Consider the following 23,437-nt stretch of genomic DNA (forward strand, 5'->3'; position numbering starts at 1 on the left):
TGCAGCACTTGCACGTTCTGGATTCAATCCGAGGCCATGAGGCTCATCCTTGAACCTTAACTGAATAAATCTCTGAAATTATTATGACAGAAAATGTCACCCAGCAGTCCCCTGGAACGGTTTTTTTTTATTACGAGACAACAGACCTCAGAGTGTTGAAGTTGAATATATTTGAAGTAGACAGTCTTTACAAGGGTTGTTTGTAAACGTTTGTCCAACCAAAAGCCTCCCTTTCTGAGAATCAATTAGATTTTTGAAATCCTATGGCAAAAGCACCGAGTGTAACCAAACAGAAAGAGAAAAAAGACAGTTATCTTGTTGAGAGGAAGTGGTGGAAATCTGACATAAAAGCAGGCAGCTTTTCCCAATTCTCAAAATTCTTGTAATCCTGAAATCGTTGTTCCCCTTGTAAAAAGCTCCCTTAATGTCTAAGCTCGAGCTACGTGTCTGAAATCCTTATTTTGGTTGCAACATGTATTCTTCTAAATTCACTCCTTTAGGTTTTTTCCCCTCATTCTGTTCAAACCCTGAAGGCATGTTTTAAAAAATAAAAAAAATATCAAATGTAATATAGGAAACTCCCAGGATCTTTAATAATTTAGATTTCTTGTCTAGACTAGTGTCAAAGAGATTTTTTTAAAAAATCATCTGAAAACACAGTGCTGTAATGGGTCTGGAACGCTTCCATCTACAAAAAGAAAAAAAATGAGCTTTGGTAGAAAAGAGTGTAATATTCCTAGGTGGTGACAACGTATCCAAACTAATCCAAACTTTTTCTTTTTTTTTACAATTTAAGAAGAACGCACCCCTGCTTTTCAGAACCGTCTTCCTCATGACCACTTTTTTTGATGAAAGTGACTTTATGATTGACAGTTCCTAAATTGGCGAGATTTTTGGTTGTGTTTTTTTTTTCTTTGTCTAATTCAGCTGTTGTTTTATGTTTGGCTGTGTGTTGTAACAAGAAAGATCGATGTTGGTTTAAGAGGGCAGAGGGTTTTTTGTACTGTAGCCAATGTGAGACAAATTACGTGAAATGGGCCACGGTTGTTTCCCATTAGGGTCGCACGGTTAGCCTGATGCCTGACCAGGGCGTTACATTGTGGAGACAGTGTACCCCCTCAGTGCCTAACAGCACATGCACTGCATGTGTTACTGCAGCCAGTGCATGTTAGCAGCGCATTACAGTACAGGGACAGCGTGCCCGGTCAGTACATAACAGCGCCTACACAGTGCTGTTTTCTTCTTATTTTTTGGCATGTTCAGATCAGTAGTGATGTTCCTCGTGTAGACGAGCACGCTGTGACCCTGCATGTTCCTGACCCCGCTCTGTGGAGGTGCAGGAGCTCTGCGGAGGTGCAGGAGCTCTACGGGAGGTGCGGGAGCTCTACGGGAGGTGTGGGAGCTCTGTGGAGGTGCAGGAGCTCTGTGGAGGTGCGGGAGCTCTGTGGAAGTGCAGAAGCCCTACGGGAGGTGCGGGAACTCTACGCGTCTCCTCTGAGCCCGCGGGGCTGATGTAATCCTCGGCTGCGCTGTAAAGCTTCTCTCCCTGTCAGGGTTTTTCCCAGTCTCCTTCCTGTGGGCCAATGTTCGCCGAGGGGCTCCGTCCCGCTCCCCGCCGCGCTGTACGGACGCGCCGATACCAGGGCTCTGCAGGCCACGGCAGCCATCTTCTGCTCCCCCTCCCGCCACCCCCCGCCCCCCACCCTAATACTCATATTAGTCTAAACGGTTCGCTGAGGCTACAGCTGCCACCTGGGCAGCGAAATCCAGTACATTTGCATTTTTTTAAAAATTTGTACGATGCATTTGCACTTTGTAAAATTAGTTCTGAGGTTAATGTCTCTCCTGTGGCGTCCCGGTGAAAGACTCACGCCGCGTATGGCTTAAGCCGGCCGCCCGTCGGTCGCAGACGTGCTAACCTGCCCGGTCTGTCAGGGTGGTCCGTTCTTCTGGCTTCGTTCTTTTATCGCGGGTATCGCGGAGACCCGCGTTAAATAACATTTTATTTCCTCTCTCGCAAATCCGAGCGCCGAAAACAGCGGGAGCTCGGCGCTCCCGTCGCCCCGCCGCGGCTGTTTCCATTTACCTTAGACGTTCGCTCCACCCCTGCCGAAAAAAAGGCAACTCCTGAAAACCAAGAGGATCATTTTCCATTTATGATCCCGGACTCTTCCAGACACATCTGTTCTGCATTAAAGGTTTTGTGTGAGGTGGGAGTGGCACAAATAAATTGCTGCTGCACATCGAAGCACGTCAGCAAGGCATCTTACTTTCTTTTCTTTTCTTTCTTTTTTTTTTTTTTTTGGTCACCGAACTGAAATGAGTCACCGCAGTCTTAAAGCAGTGATTATGGTGCCGTTGAAAAGCCCGACATTGGGCAGCTATTGTTGTAATTGTTCTTTGTTTACCGGGCTGACGCTCTTGCCCAGGGCGACTTTGTTTTCTGTCGCATGATGAACCAGGAATGGTATTTGTACAGCTGAGCTCTGGAGGCGTCCCAGCTGGGTGCGTACACGCCGCTGACAGCAGAGCTCGGGCTCCAGGTCACCCGTCCGGAGGCCAGGCCGCCCTTCCGCACCACCGTCCTGCAGCCGCTTTCACACGCGTGCCTCTGCGCGTGCCTGACTGCCCGCTTAATCGAATGTACAGTCAGTATGGAAGAAGTATTCACATTGAGTTTGGGTAGATATGTCTAAGGCTGGGATGTCACACTTAAATCCTGGAGGGCCTTCGTACAGTACGCTAATTTTTGATGTGCACTCCTGCACTTTAGTGCTTAATTACGTCATTGATTAAGTCATAGAGTCTACACACTTTGTTTTAAAGGCCAGTCTTGGTGGCTGATTGAAAGGAAATCACATAAACCAGCAGACTGTGGACACTACAGGACTAGAGTTGAGCCCCCTGATCTAAGACATCCCTAACAATAAAAAAAAAAGTTTAAATGAGGTGCCAAATTTAATTGTGTTTTTGTTTGTAGCTAACCCCTCTGCCACCGAGAACAGAGATGAGGACATGGACGAGGACATCCAGGTGACGCAGAGCCAGGTGAACTTCACCTGTCCCCTCACCCAGGTACGATGGAGTCACTCGGAAAATCTTTTGAAAACCGCAACTTCCATGAACTGCCACGGTATCTTATCATCTGCATGTTTCATTGGTCGATGAACTGTTCTCCTACGACCTGCAACTTGTCTTTGCTCCCCAGGTGGAGATGGTCAATCCCGTGAAAAATAAAAAATGCAACCACTATTATGACCATGATGCCGTGCTGGGCATGATCAGGAGCAAGCACAGCCAGAAAAAGAACTTCCGGTGAGTGATGTCACAGGTGCTCCTATTTAGAACACACGATGACAGAGAGACAGAACTGAATGTGAAGCACACACAGCTGGCTGTTTGGCCAGCACATAAAATATCTATGCTATGTCCATCCAAGGGCACCGCAGAAAATGATATTGTTATTGGTTGTGTTAATATAATTATTAACAATTGTCATAAAAAGTTAAATGCACATTTATTCATCCCTTGCACAATGACCGCTTTTGCTGTTTTTATAATGTTATATTCTCAGACACATTTGCACCATTGAGATTCAAGGGAAAATAATTATTGGTAAGTAGCTTGTTTAAGCACAACGCAGTAAAATCCCAGGATTGAAAGAGAAAAGGGTACACCCGTAGTTTTCATTTTATTCAATGTCGTCAGCATACCCTGTGAAAAGTCCAAAACCAATAATGTTTCTGTCCAACTCTCAATGAATTTATCCTACGAACAATTATTGTCCATCTAGCCAACGCTGATATACCGGAGGTCATAGAACTCTATTGTTGTCAAGAAAAGTATTAAAATAAGCTAGACTGTTCCTTTGGGCAGCATCAGGTTTTTCACCCTTAGGAAGAACCTGGCCATTGTAAATTCTACAATTACAACTTTATAAAGTGATGATTGCATTTTCGATATGTGGAAAGTAGATTGTTGCAGCACCAAAACACTGGAAATAATCACAATCAAAAGGAACAATTTGCTGTTTGCACTAAATTTGGTTTAAAAAAAAAACTACACTGGCCATGTTTTTTGTGATAATAGGTTGCATTTTCAGGAAAATGAAAATTTGGCTTTCTGAGCTGATGACTTCAGCGCACAACCAAAACGAATGACTTTCCTGGTTGAACGCTAAATAGGGTAGGAAAATGTCAAAAAATACTGAGAGTTGGACAAGAAACATTTTCTGTTTTGATATTTTCATGGGATATGTTGATACTGAAAAAATGAAAATTGCTGTTGTTGTCCTTTAAGATGCACAAGCCCTCGGCATCCTGACCACGGCCCCGTTACTCAGTACTGCTTTTATCATCCCCACATTTCGCTGTGCTGTTTCTTCTTCACAGTACGGTCCAAATCAAGACCAGCTGAGAGCTCAACACAAAACGGTGTGCTGAAAACGGTACACTTTGAACCGTAACGCCATTCTCAGTGTTTTATGCATATTCATGTACCTAGGTGATCGAGGTAGGGGCATATTTGCCCTGAATGGGCCTCCTCAAATCTAGTGACACATCTGATACCAACGCCCCTTTGGCAATACCCAAGCGAGTTTTCTTGAAGTAAACTTTCCCTTCTAAACGATCGTCACGACACTCAAAAGTCGTGGCCACTGAATGTTCCAGGATTCTGGATTTGGCTGCGAAATGTCTGACAAGTCTGGCTACTAAGCAACAGTGAAAAGTAACACAAGCCCTTGGAGTGGTAGACACGACGGACCGCGCACAAGTCTGTTACTCTAATTCGTTTGTGCTTATATTTTATTAATTCAACCCATGACAAGATAAAGTGCCTCGGTTGTTTCTTTGAAAAGAAAGAAAGAATTATAGAAGTTTCCTCATTTTCAATTGCTTATGAAATTTAATGTTGTCGCAGCTTGCTGAGTTGAGCAATGTCCACAAGATTAGATTTTGTCTTGTCGCCCTCTGTGCCTGGTATTCATTTTCATCGTAATTTTCTCAAACAAAATTAGTATGTTATGCTTGTGAAATTATTTCTTGTTTTCGTTTAACGGATTCGGGGAGCAAGTTTGTCTTCAATGGCCATGTGACCCCCTCCCCCCAGCTATTGAAGTCCTGTTGCTCTTTAAGAAAGAAAGCTTTTGATGTGGCAAGATCATTTGACTCACCCTCAATAAAGAAAGCGTTTGAAAATTGCGCAGGACGACAGATAACAAGTAGGAAATTAAACTGACGGGTGAACATTAAGCCAACTTTCATCTCCAAGAATTTCATTACCATGAATATGAGCAGCAGAAGCCTGACATGCTCCTTCATTCTGGTTGCCACGGAAAAGTGAGAGAGAAGGTTGACCTGGGAACAAAACAAACCAAACTGATGCGCTGGTGAGCTCGTACGAATGGAATCTGTCACTTTCTCATTCTGTTTGACGTCATTTCTCTCCTGCATGCTAAAATCATGACAGATAACATATTTGATGCCTTGACGTTAATTCCACATTCTTGCTTTGGGAGGCAGTTGGTTTTACCTGTTTCCACCGCGCCTGCCGGCCCCCCCCAATGAATGTCACCAAACTAGTAAGGCCGTTCAGAAGTTGATATTTCCTAATCTTTTGTGGGATGTCTGGGGCCAGAGAAATGGTGCCATGCTCTGGATAAAAATGTCAAGAGAGGTCAAGACGTGGCGTGGTCTGACTCTCGAGCCCCGTGCGATTCCCTCCGCACGGGTGGGGGTTCGATCCCCGCCATGGCTACTGCTCAGCTTTGGTTCCTTCTCTGTCTGTCACAGAGCTAAAGCGTGCTCCCATTTTAGTAGCATTTCCTCCTGAAAATTGATGTGTGCTAACTGGAAAAACAGCGTAGGAGCAAATTTTCAACTTAGAAGCACATGTGCTCTTTGGAAAAAATGTTGGCACAGAGCCCAGTGTTACTCTCTCAGCTTTCTACCTCTCTGAGTAAAGCAGCAAATATCAAAGGGAGATTGACTGTCCTGCTCTCCTTTAAAAAAATGTCAAGAGCAGACAACCCTGTTATAAATGGGCTTTTCCTCAGAAATAGTTTCTGAGGCAAGTCTGAGGACAACACATGCAGTCACAGTGCAGCACAGTTCGCTGTGTTATTCATCGCTTTATTTTAAATTCATGTACCCCCCCCCCCCCCCCCCTCTCTCACACGCTCTCTCTTTCTATCTCTAACAGCGAGAACTGTGACTCATCCAGCTCTTGGGTGTTGACAATTACACAGCCCAGTGTTCATAAAAAAAAATACAGTCTGACTCAGGTCAGCTGCAAAGAACCTTGAATTAAAATATAACACAGTATTGCCCTTCCTGAATAGAACTGAACCTGTGAAAACACACCCTTTGTAAGTGCTTCCTTTAGCTTGCACTATAGATTAAAAAGTAAAAACCAGCAAGCATTGAAATTATAATGGTAAACAAATTATTTTTCTTGTGCAAACCAGTTTCTGAAATAAACAACTTTGAGGGACAGTTGATTTTCTGGACTTTCCTGATGTTATTTTGGTTTTATTGTATGTTTTCAATTGCCCTGGGAAGTTTCTGTATAGAAGACAGATACTCTAGGTACTTACAGAATGTTCTGGTGGTATTGGGGTTTTTATAGGGTTGTGGTTTAAAGTAAGAAAATACACTCAAATAACACCAAAGCAGCTTGGACAGTAATGTTATAGTGACAATGTCTGTCTGTGACAAGTGACAATATCTGTAATATCTTTCATTGCCTGGGCCTGTTGAAAACATACATTAAAATAGAAACAATTTATTTAAAAAACTCCAGAAAGTGAACTATCCCGATAAATCCCTTGTGAAAAGTATTATGTTCCTTTGCACATATGCCATATTTCACCAATGCGTTTAACTGTACTCTGTAGCCTGACACCCAAACCACTGGACAATCAAAACTCTTCCTATGGTCAATAGTCTGTAATGCGTCCCCATTTCACTGTGAAATGGCTTTCTGTTCTTAAATTAGGGTGATAATGTATTTCCTCCCGAAGATTCAAGGAAATCCACTTTTCCACTGTCTTGTATATTTTCTTTGCAGAGGAACATGTCCATGCCAGCTAGCTGCTAATATTGCGCAACATTGCATAACATGCAACCCATTTATACTTGGGGGGGGGGGGGGGGGGGGGGGGGGGGGGTTTAATGGAGACATTGAAATGCTCCATCTTACTGGAGGGTACGTTTTAAAAATGTCTCGCTATCCAGCGTGCGCCCTTTCAGGTGGCGTGCCGCGCGCTGGGGTTAATCCCGCCGCTGCAGCTGTCCTCGGGGGGCAAACTGAGCAGGCGCTGAGCACACCTCGTTTTTGACGAGCTCCACCTTCTGTCTCTCCCCCTCTTGGCCGGCAGCTGCCCCGTGGTCGGCTGCGGGAACACGGACGTGAAGCAGTCAGACCTGGTACCGGACGCAGCCATGAAGAGGATGATCCAGAAGAACAGGGGAACGAAGAAGTGAGTCAGACACAAACCGCCCCCCCAACCCCAAAAAAAGAACTCTTCAGGCCGGGCTCAGAATGACATCACAGATGGATGTTTTTGATTCAGCATTCCGACACATCCATTGTCCCACATATGGATTCTACGAACTGATCACTGTTTGCAGCAGTGTAATCTAAACCTTAGAGGAGCGTACTACTTATGTGACAGTGGGTCTGGGCCAAGGCTAGTTTTTGTCGCCTTTTGTGCATTTCTTTATGTCCGGTACTTCAAAGGCCCAGCAGCAGATTGTTATCTTCTGTACCTAACTTTGAAACACACTTTTTATACTTCCTATAACTGTTTGTACTCTTGGCTTTTTCCTTTGTCATAATAAATGCTGTTATTTATGCTGTATGTGCCCTTTTCTTACAATTTGTGTGAAGAGAGACGGCTGAGGGCCAGGCCCACTCTTTTTTATTTTGTTTTTATTGCAGTGTGCATTCCTCACCTCAAGGGCAAATTTCACAAAACAGAAGTTTGTGAAAATTTCCCACAGCATGTACATACGAAGTCTTGTGTGACCGGTGAGATAATGTAATGCATAATTACACAGCCGTAATTTACCCATTTTTGGTTCCATATGCATCAGAATACGGCTGGTTTTACAGAGCAGCCGTTCCACTCTGAACTCAGTGTCTCCAGGCAGCTGACTCACTCACAACAAGCCTCCTGGGAACACTTAAAAAAAGAGAAGAGAAAAAAGCTTAGTACTGAATTGTAATGTTCTGTACTTCCTGAAGAGGATGAATGCACACACAACAGGCACGAAATGACAAAACAAACAAAGGCATTTCCTGATACCTGATCATGGGATGTTGTGTGCAGACAAAGGAAATGGGGAAGATAAGGATTTCCCATAGTAACCACTGTGCTCAGAGCCTTTGCCTCAGATGGTGAAGACAGACAAACCTGTTCCGCGCCTGTTTCGGCCGCATGGCAACCTCCCCTCGCGTTTGGTGAGTCAACAGAGCGAATGGCAACGGTGTGCAGGACCCAGGGCCGCTAAAAATACTCTGTAATTGGTCGGGGCATCGGGCTTTATGCCTCCATTTTTACACTAATGGCATCAGTTCCCAGTCGACAGCTGCGTGTTTACTTGGGAGTGCCGGGAAGTCCAAATCCAGCCATTTATTATTTTCAGAAATAGCACCCTTTCCATCAATTAGACACCGCGCCTGCTCGCTCTGCACCTTTTCAAATGAAAATGCACCGCACCAGCAGTCACGGGACAGGTCACGGTATCCGTCAAATTTCTTTAAATGCGGAGTATCAGTTTAATCCATTTACATTATCGCACATAACTGGGGGGTGACACAACAGAATAACCTTATATTGTAATAGCAAAATTATCTTTAATTACATCAGCCCATTTCAGGTTACGTTTCCAGAAGGCTGTTTTCAGCGTACTAGCATGTTCGCTCCTGCTAATGGGGGCATGACTAATTCATTCCAATTTGCTGGGATAATTAGCAGCATGTTTTATAAGAACTTCCAACGCGAGACAGTGTGCCGGTGTCGGTCTATAATTGTTGAGCTGCCCCTGCAGTTCCGGGTCAGAATGTTCCATTTCTACTGCCTCCCAAGGCCCCTAATCTTATTACTGCACACGCAGTACTCCCATTCCATGTGCCTATGTCATAATGCACATGCCAGAGTTGGAAGGAACAGGGAGACAGAATGCAAGCTGACCGGGTTAAGCTGCCATGTAATCTCACATTGCACTGATGTCGGCATGTCTCTGGAAATGGAGCCTTTAATATTCCTTCAGGCTGGCCCATGTGTTTTGCCTTTATTGTGTGTTTCCAGTAAGGACGGAATGTTATCGCTCCTGTCAACAACGTCACCTAATACAGCCGCCTGGTCTGCAGAAGCGTGTTTTTTTTGTGATGTGCCGATGGAAATCTCCGAGAACAATTTGTTTCGGGGCATTTATGCTTTCTGAATTACTTTTAGATTAGGCTTTCAGATTTTGTTAAAGGGATGTCTTGTGTCTAATCCCTTCAGGGAGAGATGCGGGTTCAGACAAGGACAGGAGATACTGGAGGTGGGAGGATGGCACATTGTGTGATTGCTTTGCAGGGACATCTGGGTCTCCAGCACCCCCTCCCCTCTCCCCACCAATAATGCTCCACATGGAGCCTCATATGAGTGCGACCTTGTAAGCCATTCCTGAAACTGTATCTCAGGCCCCTTGCCTAAAGGATTAGTTGCACATATTAGAACAGTTGCAATGGTTTAACCATTGTGACATAACATTGAATTCTGAGAGGTGAAAATTCCCCTTGCTGAAAGGGGATATGATGATGTTTGCATGTTTCACAGAACTGTGGCCTGTGATTGCAGGCATTAGCCAACCAGAAAAATAAACTGCTTGTGTAGACACCCTGCCTTTAGGTTAAATTCCTTTTTTCAGAGCCAGGCAGCTTGAATGTAATGTGAACAATTGTTGCTCCACATCACACCATTGGACATAATAAGGTTATAGTTGCTGTAGTTACAGCCCTGCACTGTTCACTTGATGGTTAAGAAGCTGAATGTAGATTGAAACGCTTCACAAAGAGGGAATTTGTGAAGGATTAAATTATTAAATATGTTGGTTCAGATTAAGTATGATAATATATTAATATACTGCTGAATTGTGTATTGTATCTGATGCTGGTACATATTGTTTTGTATCATTATGCTGCAAAACTATGCAATGAACAATGATGGAAAGCTTTATTTGGGAGGAATTAAAGTCCTGTGTTACACAAAGCCTGCATGCACTGACAACCCGAGCCATTTTGAAAGCTTACACAAATTATACACTGGTCTGTCTGTATGTTATCTTTGTATCTTGTTTTAGCAGCGTGTTTCTCCGCTGATTCTGAGTGCACAGACAACCTGCCCGCATTTCACCTGCAGTCTGAATGCACCGTACGTCACTTGGGCTCCGTGCGATGGTGAGGGAGATGTTTGCGGATTGCACAACCGCTGAGGCCGGTTTCATGTAGTGTGTCATCGTAGAGGCAGGACCGGGCGGAGTTCCAGTTGTGCCGTGCTTCAGACGAGCGCTGTGGAAATAGCATCATAGTTTTAGACAACTACTCAACTGCCGAGGTCACTAGAGCTCTGTGGAAATCCTCACGTACGGCGCTCGCGCATACCTCCTGCCTCTATCGAAACGAAGTGCAGCGATTCTGCTCATTTCGGGAGGTAGCGACCGTAAGATACTTTGAACAACTTAAACGAAGAAGCATTAAATTCAGCAGTAGAACAAATGTAATTAAAATTGTGTTAAGGATATTTTGCAAAAAATAGACCGCGGTAATATTTTTGTTGGCATTAGGGTATCGGGGAATACGGCAGAGTTTTGCAAGGACTGGGACTGTAATTCATTCCCATCTGAGGGGAGTAAATTTCCAGCAGTTTTATGTTAAGCGACTGCATGCACTGCGTTTATTAATAGCATTTTGTTTATAAACTGGTGCACGTTAATATGAACGTGCAGTGGACCAGTCCGGTGACATTTGTACGCAATGGGAGAAACAAAAGAATTGACTCCGACGAGCCGGTGTCGAAGTGTCCGAGGTTGAGCGAGTCTTCGAGTGATGCCGGTTACCTCAGTAGCTCACCCGGGTCGCCGGTGTGGGCGGCTCCCTTGAGCGGCACCCCAACTCACCAAGGTCCGTCCCGCATCGGCCAATTCCTGCTGATACCAATCGCGGACAGGGATGGAGTTCATAGTGCTTTAAATGTACATACCGGAGAGGAGTCTGTGTGCAAGGTAAGCTGCAGACTTTTAACTATGATGCTCAACTAATATTTATCATTAAAATTATTATTTCTCAAACGTGCACAGGGGTTTAGCTATTTTACGAATGTACTGTATGCACATTTCGTGTTATTCAAATTGGTTAGTCAGTTTTACAATGTCGCAAGTTTAAAATGGTTCCAGATGACTGATGTCAAAGTCATCTGCGATTCGGCGAACATATGGCTTCAATGTGTTTCACCTTTAAAGCGTCGGATATTTAAATCCCGTTGATGTACATGATGAAATAGGAAACCCTAATAATGTGGTGCGTCTACTAGCGTACTACTTCGTACAGTAACGATTCTTATCCCGATACATAACCAAATCACAAATTGTAGAGTCCCCTGGGCATGCATCTTGTTAATGTGTTGCTCATTGAGATAAATGCACCTCTCCCCCCTGTGCCCGTAGCAATGACGTCCAGTTAAATTCACGACCTTAAATGATCCCTCTCTGGATAAGCGAGAATAATTTGCGTAACAGTCAGTCGGGTAATTGACGCTAAACGGAAATATGATATGCCAAGGTACGCCAGGAAACAAGCGTGTATGGAATTTGAATTTGTCTGAAATTACCTTTGGGCGTTTGTACTGGAAGAACATAAATGGATACGCTATTGCCGGCCTTCACGTAAAATAACCCCACCTTCCCAAAAATGAGAAAATAATAATCTCTGCAGTGTGGTGTTGCTATGTTACAATATTTTTTTGGAACAATGGATGTTGTTTTAGAAGTCTTTTTGTTGCAGCCATGAATTGCATAGCCTATTTAGCTCCTGTGCATGTATAAAATTGTATGCGCTGAAGTTGAATCAACTTTATTCACATCAGGAAACATTTGTTTCATTTGGGTCAGCTACATTGTCATTGTGTTGAAAATAATTACTTTTCAAGCAAATTAACTCACTAGATCCAGTCCTTTCCAACTCCGGCATTAAAGTTTTGCTAATATTTGCAAGCCTAAATATTTCTGGTGTAAGATTGCATATACACATGAATTTCCCAATTCTATCATTTATTCCAAAGGTGTTTGACATGGTCCACTACCAGGAGAAGATCAGGGCTCACAGCATTCTCCCAGCACACAGGAACATCTCTCACATCAAAGACATTGTCCTGGGGGATCGGAAGGCTTACGTCTTCCTGGAAAAGGACTATGGTGACATGCACATGTTCATGAAGAGTTGCAAGAAGCTGGACGAGGAGCTGGCATCCCGGCTCTTCTATCAGGTGGCATCTGCCGTGGCCCACTGCCACCAGATGGACATCGTCCTGGGTGACCTCAAACTCAGGAAGTTTGTCTTTTCTGATGAGAAGAGGTAAGGGAATATCCTCTTGTGCCTGCCTTTTAAAACATGATCCACTTCATGGTGCAACTGTAGGGTTAGTGCACTGGTTCTTCCAAACTGTGGGTGAGGTACCATGAGTGAGAACATAAGGTGGGTCAGGAGAAAAGCAAGCTAAGAACATTGTACACCCCTTCCACAGACATTACTAATTAAATGAAGCACTGGCCTGTCAGTACTTCCACAGACATTACTAATCAAGTTAAGCACTGGCCTGGGTTGCATATCTGTAGTTGTCCTGAGATGTAAACAAATGAGTAAGTGAATAAATGAATGAAAGATGTAGATGTAGGGTGGCTCAGGGGTGGGTTACCCCTCAGACTGGAGACCTTTGCCATGCCTGTGAGTGGCTGGACACCTGGGACACTCATTAAAACTGGTTGTGATCCTCCCATATCTACACAGGGTTTCTCTTCTGTAACATGTCACCTTGTAGGCCAAGAGAACAGAAGAAAGGTGTCCATGCACAGTTCTCTGATTCATTAATATGTGTTTTCTTCACACAGTTAGGTCATTGCTTAAATCTTATGGCAAAGATCAGATTCATCAGTTGTGAGGAATCTTTGTAATGCTTAAGTTTTGTTGTAATTGCGTTGGCCATTCTACCAGTGATAAAGCCCTGAGCAGTTTACCTGTGTTCTGCTTACATAACATCCTTTTTTCCATTCTGATCTTGGCCTCTGTTTTGAAATGTGGCCATTAAGAGGAAAGCTGCTGATAAGGGAGAGAGTGTGCTTTTGGAATGAATGGAGTGGAGCAGCCGGGAGCGAGAGAGGTGAGGAGCTGCACTCCCTCTCTCTCTCTCTCTCTCGCCGGTGCAGCTGCAGTCTCATGACTCACTCCTGTGCATGCTAAGCAGGGAAGTGACAACGGCGCAAGACCATAAAGCCCAGAGACTTTGTTCCCTCAGCCCCGAGATAAGCTCACGTTGATATGTCACCCTACCGCCAAAAAGCCCTCGCTGCTGGCTTGACCCAGAAAGCCCGCCTTCACCTCCTCTGTTTGTGATGTAATCACGGAAAACTTGAGCTGGGGATCTGATAAATGTCGGGAGAAAGTGCTAACCCTTACCATTTTCCTTGCAACAGCATCACATCACAGTGGAGACCCATACATTTGGACCATATGCAAATTATATATATATATATATATATATGAATTTAAACAGATTGCCTTCCTGTTTTCACAATGTGGACTTTCTTATGAAATAATGATAGGCTTTAACCTCTGGCCCGTGTATGTGGGCCAGTGGCCATTCATTCTCAGTACTCATTCTCAGTAAGTGCTAATTTCGAAATAACAGTGCATTAGCCTCTACCTGAATTCCATGGAGGGGCTCCTGCTGCTCAGAGCACAGTGCGGCAGCGGGCTCGGGCTGTTGAAATTCAATATTGCAAGCTGCCATGCTAATTTTGAAATGTGTGTGTGGCAAAGGCTGATAACGTCATGCGTCACTAATGTGGCAATTAAGCACAGGCCGGGCGGGCGCAGTGTGCCGGGGACACAGGTGCAGTGTGTGGAGCGAAAGGAGACGACACCCTTCCCGTCTGCCTGGCTCATAGTTTCCACCCCTATCTCTGCTCGCAGGAACGGGGTTTGGAAATTGATAACCTAACGGGGGGCCCTGCCGTGAATTATGGTCTGACAGGGAAAGACGGGGGGTTCAGGGGGGAAGGACGGGGGGTTCAGGGGGGAAGGACGGGGGGCTCGCTCGCGTTACACGGCTGCTGAAACGGCAAGCGCGAAATTATATAGATAATAGTGTATTACATTACAGTGCATTCATTTAGCAGGCCCCCTAATCCAGAGTGGCTCTCAGTGTATGACTGACAGTGCAGTCACCTGATTAGCTGCATTCCCGGACCAGCTAGTGGTGGTGCGACATTACTGCAGCTGTAGTGCAAGTAATGCTAACAAGAACCAATGTACCAAATCCATAGCAAGCCTTTGGAAGGACTACATCCATAATAATCTGTTAGCAGAGACACATAAAACCATAAAGATGTAACCTAAAACTATATAATGGTATAACCTAAATGTATACAGAAGGAGATATGTATGGGGTCGTAATGGGCGGGGAACCAAGATGTGTCTGAAATGGTGGGTCTACAGTCTGCGCTGGAAGATAATTCTGCTGTCCTGACTTCAGGAAGTTTGTTCTCCTACTGTAGGGCCAGTGCAAACCGGTGTCTTAACTGTGGAGAAGTGACCAGGCAGGCAGGGGAGAGCTAGTCACCTCCAGGTTGCAGAATGGAGAGATCTGGCTAGGGACAGATTTTTAAGATTTAATGTAGCATGGTGGAGTTGTTCCCTTCACTGCCCTAAAGGTTAGCACCAAGGTTTTAAACTTGGTGTGAGCTGTAACAAGGCATCGGTGAAGTGAAATGAGGAGGGGTGGGACATGAGCTTGCTTGGAGACAAGTTCAGCATTCTAAATTAGCTGCAGGCGTTTAGTGGTGCAAACAGGGAGACCGGTAAGAAGAGAATTGCAATAGCCCGGGCAAGAGAGTACCAGGGCCTGGAGTAGGAGGTGAAAAAGGGGCATATTCATTGGATACTGTATAGAAAAATCTGTTTGCTTGACTCACTGCAGCCATATGGAGAGAGAAGGAAAGCTGGTCATCTACGGCTGTGTAAAATGCATGGGATTCAGAAAGACATCCTATTACTGTAACTGCTGCTATATATCATTAGCAAATAATGATAATGATATATTTCTTTAATTATTTACAACTAATAATAATGGAACTTGTCTTTTTCTAAGGACACAGCTGAAGCTGGAAAGTCTGGAGGATTGTCACGTGCTGGAGGGGGACAGCGACTCCATGTCGGATAAGCACGGTTGCCCTGCCTACGTCAGCCCCGAGATCCTCAACAGCTCCGGCTCCTACTCCGGGAAGCAGGCGGACGTGTGGAGCCTGGGGGTCATGCTCTACACCCTGCTGGTGGGCCGCTACCCTTTCCACGACTCGGACCCCAGCGCGCTCTTCTCCAAGATCCGCCGGGGCCAGTTCTGCCTGCCGGACGCCCTCTCCCCCAAGGCCAGGTGCCTGATCCGCAGCCTGCTACGGAAGGAGCCGTGGGAGAGGCTGACGGCTGCAGAGATACTCATCCACCCGTGGTTTCACCATGCACAGGAAAGGGGAAGCGGAGAGCAGGAAGCTGGTGCCACTGACCAAACTGTGCCCACATTCTGTCTGGAGAATAATGAATCTCTGTTCTGCTGAAAAAGACCCAACCTCATCAGCGTGGATCGAAAGTTTCAGTGCTGTTTTTTTTATCATGTACTTTAATGTTCTGTCTCATAAGTACCATACTGTCAAGCGTGGACACTGCGCAGCTGCGAGACGATTTTCGAAGCTGTCCAGCTTATTTTGTGGTTAACTTAAGGTCCAGTTTATTGACAGGTTTGGGCAGGACGTGAACATTTCTCCACATATTTTACAGGGATTTCACAAAGCGCAACATCCGCTTCCAAAATGCACTCGGGTGCACAAGGTAGCCAGGACTTGCTAAAGTGGTAGCAAACCTCAGAGAACCTCAAGACCACAGTCTCCTGGATATGAAGCACAGCAAAGCGAAGAGGGAGGAAGGAGCAAAGCCACGCCCGTTTGAGACCACCGAGCGCTGTATGGTGGGACAGAGGCTCCGGCCGGCGTCTGAAGGCCATCGGGGCCCATCCCACTTGGAGGCAGAAGGAGATGGAGGGAAAGAGAAAGAGAAAGAGAGCACACGCACCCACGCACACAAGCTGTCCTATATCAGGGCCACCCAGGCGAATGGCTGTCCTATTTACTCAGACGAAACGGTCTTCAGTTTCTAGCGGTGGCCCAGAATGCCTGTGGAGAGCAGCGGTGCCGTCTGTCATTTCAAGCCCCTGACCTATGAAGTATCGAGTGGCTTCGGTTCACAGGGCAGCCAAGCCCCCGGTTCCAGTCTCGGCAGAGCCCAGGCCAGTAACGGAGACAGAGAGGGCTGATCGCTGACAAAACTCATCTTTGCAGCACCTACCCGCCAACCAACTACCGCGCTCCATGTTACCCGAAGCCCCACAAGGACCTATTTTTTGTCACTCTTCCTCTTATTTATTTCTCATTTCCGCTTGTGTGCACAGTCAGGTGTCTTTTTGTTGACTTTGAAAAACTGAAAATTAAATCTGGGAGGTCGGTGCTAGACTGTTTCTTTGTGCGCAGTAATCCTGTTTCAAAATGTTTTGGGCATAATATAAAATCCAAATTTTACGGAATAGTTTGTTAATATATACCAGAATGTAATGCATGTATTAGAAAGTTATCCCACTTTCATTAATGCCATTTTGTACAGATATTGCAGAATATGTTGTACAGTTAGTTATTAGGCTACATGAAATATACATGAAAGCGGAAAATGGCAAAATGTACGTGTATTGTCTCTAACATATGCACTTATTTAATGTGTATGAAAAGGTATTCCTTCTATTTTGGATTTTATATTTTGCCATGAAAATATATGTTACGCTTTCATAATGGCACAAACGACTTTGAATGCCATGATCGTATGGTTTTCATATGGGTTTCTTATAATAGCAACGATGGTCTATTGTATCCCCCTACTCCACCTCCCACCTCCCAGACTGTTTCCTGTTTCCCATAGCTTTGGCATTATGGCCCCCATGGGCGGAGATGGTGGCTCTCGTGTCTCGCCTTTGCACACCACACGTACGTAACGTACAGCACATCCGGGGGCGCACAGCTCTCCTTGCACTGCAGCTTCCACATTCACCCCCAGACCTGCTTTATGTGACACAGTGCTTGGCAAGTATGAGAAAAGTGGAACGTCGCATTGTAAAACACTAAGTGTAAATATGTACATTTTTTCAAACAGTATATGGTCAAAATGAATAAAGTAATTTTTTTTCATTTTCTTTTCATTGACAATATCATTTTAATGGAAAGCGATATGCATGATCTGGAGTGTATCTATGCTTCACACCCACATTCTTGACTAGTATAGGTCACATACATTCTGAAATGGTATAGAAGGCCATTGTGTTTAAGTACAATATGGGGCAGACTGTGCGTTCTGTACAGTGCAATCCTGCCACGACTGTGATGAGAACTTTGGAGCAAAAATAAGTGCACAAAAAGAAATTCACTACAGATTAATATAGATACTTATCATGTTATGAAAAACCAAATTACATTATTCTCTTTGAAAAATGAGCCAACGGTGAATTCATGTTATGCGATTCACAGCGTATTAAAAGATTAATATTTCCTTTTTGTCCTCAGAAGAACTTCTAAGATGCATTTCAGATTCAGTCTCGCAATACGTGTGGTTTCTACGCCAACGGCGCGGTTTTGAAATGAGAATTAGGAAAGTTGGAAGCGATGAAAGTAATGAATTACATTCCTTGGTTCAAACGAGTGTCAACACTGAGTGATAAGCACAGACATTTCTTCATCAGGCGTCTCTCTCGTCAGTTTCGACAGAGGACAGCATGAATTACCGCCATCTGCGGAAGGTATCTTGGTGCATCTGTTATGATTTTATACCTCTTGCGTAAGCGGCTGATTAGAGCAGGATTAGGTATCTCGGTAGCTAAAACATTACAATTGCTGGGCGGCTGCCAGGGAATGTTGCACGCCATGGCTGCTATTGCCTAATATGTCACCGTGGCGGTGGGCGGTGTTCAGATAAGGTGCGTCAGCCCGGCCTGCACCATTGTCACCTCCGCATTACTCCGACTATTCTACTGCTGTCATCCACCGTTTGGCAGACTATGTCAAGACAAGCCAAAAAAGAGATGATTTAGCCTATGCTTCACAAGGTCAGGACAAGTCTGTGCGTGTGTGTGTGTGTGTGTGTGTGGTGTGCGTGTGCTTGTGCGTGTGCATGTGGTGTGTGTGTGTGTGTGTTTGTATGTGTGCTTGTGTGTGTGCTTGTGCTTGTGCGTGTGCATGTGGTGTGTGTGTGTGTGTATGTGTGCTTGTGCGTGTGCATGTGGCGGGGTGTCATCATGAGCAGTAGGTATCTCATTCCTTTCCGCAGCAGGGAATAGACCAGCAAAAAAAATGGTCAGGGACGCATGCACACCTCAGCTGCTGAGATCCTTGCATGGGTGGAGGTGGTGCAGGGGTGACCCCACAAGCGATAATCCGCCGAGTACAAATACAAGCATATCCACATCAGAGACGGCTCCAGACCTCTGTGTTATCAAAGGTTCTGGTTACACGAGCACGACCTGACGTCAGCTGAACACAGACAGTTTTTAGAAGGCAATGCTCCCGAGCAAAGCACTACTGCTGTTTGTGAAACTTGAGGTTTAGTTTTGATTATTCATCTTGTCATCTTTTTTCATTAATTAATGCATTTATTCATCTGTTTAAAGCAGCTATTTGATTTGGGATTCTGTTTAATTTAACCAATATTATATTTGTTTTTTGTTTTGCCAAATCGCAAGACAAAAAAAGAAATATTTCACTCATATCACAGATGCTGTTCTGTATCACAGTTCACACGTCTGTCAGTGACCAATTACAGAATTATTACACTGTGATGACAGTCCACAAAGGGGTGATTTAAACCATTTACAAATCATAAACTGAGGGGCAAATGAGCTGGAAATGAAGTCCTAGCTGAAACTAGAACTGCACTTCCCAAAATATCAATTAGACCAGGGCCATCGTCTAGCATGCCTATTTGAAGAAAGGAGGTTCCAGGTTAAGGTTCTATGTCTTAGAGCCTCGTGTCCTTGACATTGTTTCATTTTGAAATGTGCTACTGCACATGATGTGCTGACAATCCTGTAAATATTCCCCCAAGGGGCGTTCATTGTGTTATGAGAAAAGACTAATGCAAAATTTATTTTGAGTCTATAAACTGAGAGCTTTTTAACTTTTACATATTTAAGGTACTATAATTTTCTCTCAGTGTCTTGCTCTATGGTTCATCTTTGCAGTGAAGGGATATTTAACATAAATAAATATTTAACATTTAATTGATAAGCTCAAAGGATACATGTATTACTTTATGACTATAAAATGTAAAGTTATTTGTGAGTGTCCTGATTGTTATTGAGTATTCTAAGTGGTCATTTTTGCATTTTACCCATATATGACCAGATATAATCAAGCGAGAACTCTTTTTTGCAGTGACAACCTGAGGAATCACTGTTGGAAGGAAATGTGTCTAAGTGTAATCAGGTGTAGACGATGCAGGTAATCAACCCTGTTCCTAGAGATCTACTGCCCTGTAGGTTTTTACTCCAACCCTAACAAAGCACACCTCATTCAAGATCTTGTTGAGCTGCTTATTAGTAGAGTTAGGTGTGCCAAATTAGGGTTGAAATGAAAACGTACTGGATGGCAGGTCTCCAGACACAGGGTGGCTTACCCCTGATGTAGATGTATCCTGCGGTAAGATGGGCCTGGTTTATATAGAGCCTGGTTTGTGGGGAATTTGGCAAGGACCTGCACCAGGTTATTACCACTCTTTCAAAAATCGCCCTCAATGACCGCAGTGAGTCAGGATCCAGGTTTAGTATCTCATTGGAAGGAAAGCTCTGCTGGGCACTGAAATTCTATTTCGGTCCAGAGGGAACAGTGCCCCCTACTGTTGACCTGGTGCCTCTTCTAGCTGCAATCTTCACTGCTGAAACCTTAGAAAGTATTTTAAAGATCTCAGCTACTGAGACAAAGGCTGTGGAAAATCTTCATGTAAAAAATACAGTTTCTAGTGACCCGGTTTCTAGTGACCCAGTTTGTCCAGTGTCTCGTTTTTATTAGTGGGCCAACATCAACTTTGCGTGCCAACACTCTAAAGGGCAAACAAGAATATTCCTACATTTGCCATTGGCAATGGCTCAATAAAGATTATTCAAATCAGTTGCTTTCACATGTTTTGGTCTCTGGTTGTGACTAACTGTTGGGCTATTCTAATGCAACAACCTCAATGGCCAATGTAGGCTGCTTGTGTATCTAAATATGCACTAATGCCTGACATACTGTAGGGCCATTTTAACACAACCATGTTAACCACAGTTGGCTCTCGGGGAAAAAATATATATTAATAAAATTCTAATAAACAAATAAAGACAAGATATTTAGGATTTTTTTGACTAAACTTTGTTGTTTTGAATCGCGTATCTCTTGATTCATTTTATGATTCTGTCTTATGATAATTACTCATTGATATATAATGGAACCATTAGTGATCAAGAAATTGTGTACTGTATAAAATTAAATCCCATTGCTTTGTAAGCAAAGCATATTATTTGATTGTTTGATATATTGTCCCCTGCTGAGGATGCTAGCTCTTTCAAAGTTGAAGACAGTTCATCTGAAGGTGCTGGGAAAGTTAAGGACATATCAGTTTGTGGACAGATTCTCTCTGGCTTCTGGGCTGATAAGGATTTATGGGCCAGTACCTTCCATATTTCCCAGCATAATATAGGCAAGTTACAATTATTTATACATTGTGTGGCATCCTCTTTTATGAGCAGTAAACAACAAAGACTCTGTTGACATAGTCTTCTATGTACTGTGATATTATCTTTGTGTAAACATTGAAACAGAAAATGAAGTGGATCAAGTACCCTATGGTCTTGCAAAATAAACAAGTCAAAGTAACAGCATAATGTTTGGGGTACTGGGAAAGCAACTTTGTTTAGCTCATCAAACACTACATTCTATTGTTTAATTTCCCATTAAGATAATTAAATGTATCAATTTATAGATTCATAACACTGTGGTAGAAAACATGGCAGCCTATGAGATTTGCTGTTATTCATGAACTACATTGGAGTTTATGGCATTTTAATACTGTTGATTTATTTTACGGATGAAAAAAAAAAGTAATTAGACTTATTTATTGATAAGGCAGCTTTGGCTGGCATTTCTTTAGATCAGCTGATTTCTGAAAAGCTGGGTTTAGCTGTAATTGAAACTTGACCTGAGCTGCAGTAGATATAGACAACCAGGAAGTCTGCTTTTCACAATTAGGCCAGTATCCAACTGAGCAGCCAATTTCACACTGTGACCTCAATTTGTATTTCTTTCAGGTCGAGATGGACAGGAAGGTCTAATGAAGGCAGTTTGATTCAATATATGCAGGGTGCTTTCTTAATTAGCATTCACTGAACAAAAGGAAGCGGACAATGGTATTACATCAGTGTTTCTCAACCTGTGATGGCGTCCAAATTATGGGTGGAAACCAGGACTGAATTTTCTTCATTGTGGCCCAGAAAATGGTTGGGACATGCGGCATGTGTTTTCCAGAGGGTTGAAAACCACCTGAAGTCAAAAACACCTGGACTGTTTTCCCCAAAATGTAAAACATAACTGATCTATTCATTAGTTTTTGTGATAATAAAATGTATTATTGTCATCTTGTAGTGTCAGGTTTAATGAGTTCTAATCGCCAACAACAAATAAAAATGTACCAATCCAGTATGTAATGCACCAGCAGCTGTTTCAGACAAGCTATTTCCTGCAGATCTTTGCCTGCTAATTGCAGGGAGCAATGAAGACACAACAGCAGAGGCTAAAGCCTGTGTTTTTCAGAGACGGAAGACGAGGAGCAACAGAGCTGCTTCTGGCCACAGAATGAGGGCTTATTTTCACATAAACATCTGCAGAGACCTTCCACGACAAACAAGAGAAGCAGGACAAGTGAAAATAAATAACAGGGTAGCGCGGCAGATATTGTACACTTTGTGATTTTGTTGTCCAAGAGTCATGCTCTGTAATTAAGGTGATTTGTGAAATAAAACACCATGTTAAAATATCACCTGCTAGTCTGTGGTGGGATATTATTGCAATTTCATGAATCAGTGTTAAAATATTTCCTTTTTACAAAATAAAAAGCAAATAAATATTAACTATTAAATAATTAAATACTGCTCCTTACTCGTCACATTCAGGGCATCATTTAAAGAAGGGGTGGGCAATGCCAGTGGAGGGTCGGTGTGTATGCAGGTTATGACTCAATTACGATTACAATGACCAATTACGTTAGCTAAATGAGCTAACTGGCACTATATACCAACACTGGTTAACTCGTACATTAGCCCACAGTAAGTTTCATAGGGGCGACATAGCTCAGGAGGTAAGACCGATTGTCTGGCAGTCGGAGGGCTGCCGGTTCAAACCCCGCCCTGGGCGTGTCGAAGTGTCCTTGAGCAAGACACCTAACCCCTAACTGCTCTGGCGAATGAGAGGCATCAATTGTAAAGCGCTTTGGATAAAAGCGCTATATAAATGCAGTCCATTTACCATTTCACTTATCAAGAAATGTAACTAAAATTTCAGATGGCGTAAATGTTTGGGCTAAATAAATAATTAAGGCCAGAAGTTGGCATGAAAACCAGACACAGATAGTAACCTAAATCATCCACCGTCCAATAATTTTCCAGCTGATATGTAAATCTGACAATTAACACAGTCAAATATGCATATTAGGGGCATCACTTAAAGCAGGGATGTCCAGTCTTATTTGAAAAGGCTGATGTGGGATCAGGTTTTCATTTTAGCCTAGCACTACGACACTTGTTTCAGCTAATTAACAAATCATGGTCTTCAATCAACAAAGTAGTTTATACTGTAAGTAGAATAAGGTGTTGTAGTGCTGGGCTGAAGTGAACTCCTGGACCCATATCATCCCTTTTCAGATAAGACTGGACACCCCTGACTTAAAGGGTTAATTCATCTTGCACCATCGATATACCATCTGATACATGATTAAAGATACATTTACTGTCAAATAAATGCATGTTGAGGCTGCCCCAATGTGTTCTTCCAGTTCAGCTCTG

General features: G+C 43.7%; 2 protein-coding genes across 6 annotated transcripts in view; both read left to right on the forward strand.

The window, feature by feature from the left end:
* Positions 1–7,859, forward strand: part of nsmce2 (NSE2 (MMS21) homolog, SMC5-SMC6 complex SUMO ligase) — a 28,158-nt gene extending 20,299 nt beyond the window's left edge. For all 5 annotated transcript variants that reach the window (XM_035408706.1, XM_035408699.1, XM_035408709.1 and 2 more), the window contains exons 5-7: positions 2,981–3,075; positions 3,209–3,315; positions 7,379–7,859. In XM_035408706.1, the coding sequence (XP_035264597.1) occupies positions 2,981–3,075; positions 3,209–3,315; positions 7,379–7,484 (308 nt within the window). In that variant the 3' untranslated portion in view covers positions 7,485–7,859. The remainder of the gene's footprint in view (positions 1–2,980; positions 3,076–3,208; positions 3,316–7,378) is intronic.
* A 2,678-nt stretch (positions 7,860–10,537) lies between these two features.
* On the forward strand, positions 10,538–17,594 carry LOC118222814 (tribbles homolog 1-like). The gene is made up of 3 exons (XM_035408686.1): positions 10,538–11,273; positions 12,329–12,621; positions 15,413–17,594. Exons 1-3 carry the CDS (start codon positions 10,986–10,988, stop codon positions 15,873–15,875), a joined length of 1,044 nt encoding a protein of 347 aa, XP_035264577.1. The 5' UTR covers positions 10,538–10,985; the 3' UTR covers positions 15,876–17,594.
* The last annotated feature ends 5,843 nt before the right edge of the window (positions 17,595–23,437 follow it).

Source organism: Anguilla anguilla, chromosome 1, assembly GCF_013347855.1.
Source record: "Anguilla anguilla isolate fAngAng1 chromosome 1, fAngAng1.pri, whole genome shotgun sequence".
NCBI classification, from domain to species: Eukaryota; Metazoa; Chordata; class Actinopteri; order Anguilliformes; family Anguillidae; genus Anguilla; species Anguilla anguilla.

What these genes read in the sequence shown, in the direction of transcription:
- LOC118222814 (XM_035408686.1), top strand. Translation starts at nt 10,986, where the DNA reads ATGAACGTGCAGTGGACCAGTCCGGTGACATTTGTACGCAATGGGAGA. An exon ending in GAGAGGAGTCTGTGTGCAAG is followed by an intron (nt 11,274 to 12,328) that starts GTAAGCTGCAGA and finishes TTTATTCCAAAG; the next exon opens with GTGTTTGACATGGTCCACTA. An exon ending in GTCTTTTCTGATGAGAAGAG is followed by an intron (nt 12,622 to 15,412) that starts GTAAGGGAATAT and finishes TCTTTTTCTAAG; the next exon opens with GACACAGCTGAAGCTGGAAA.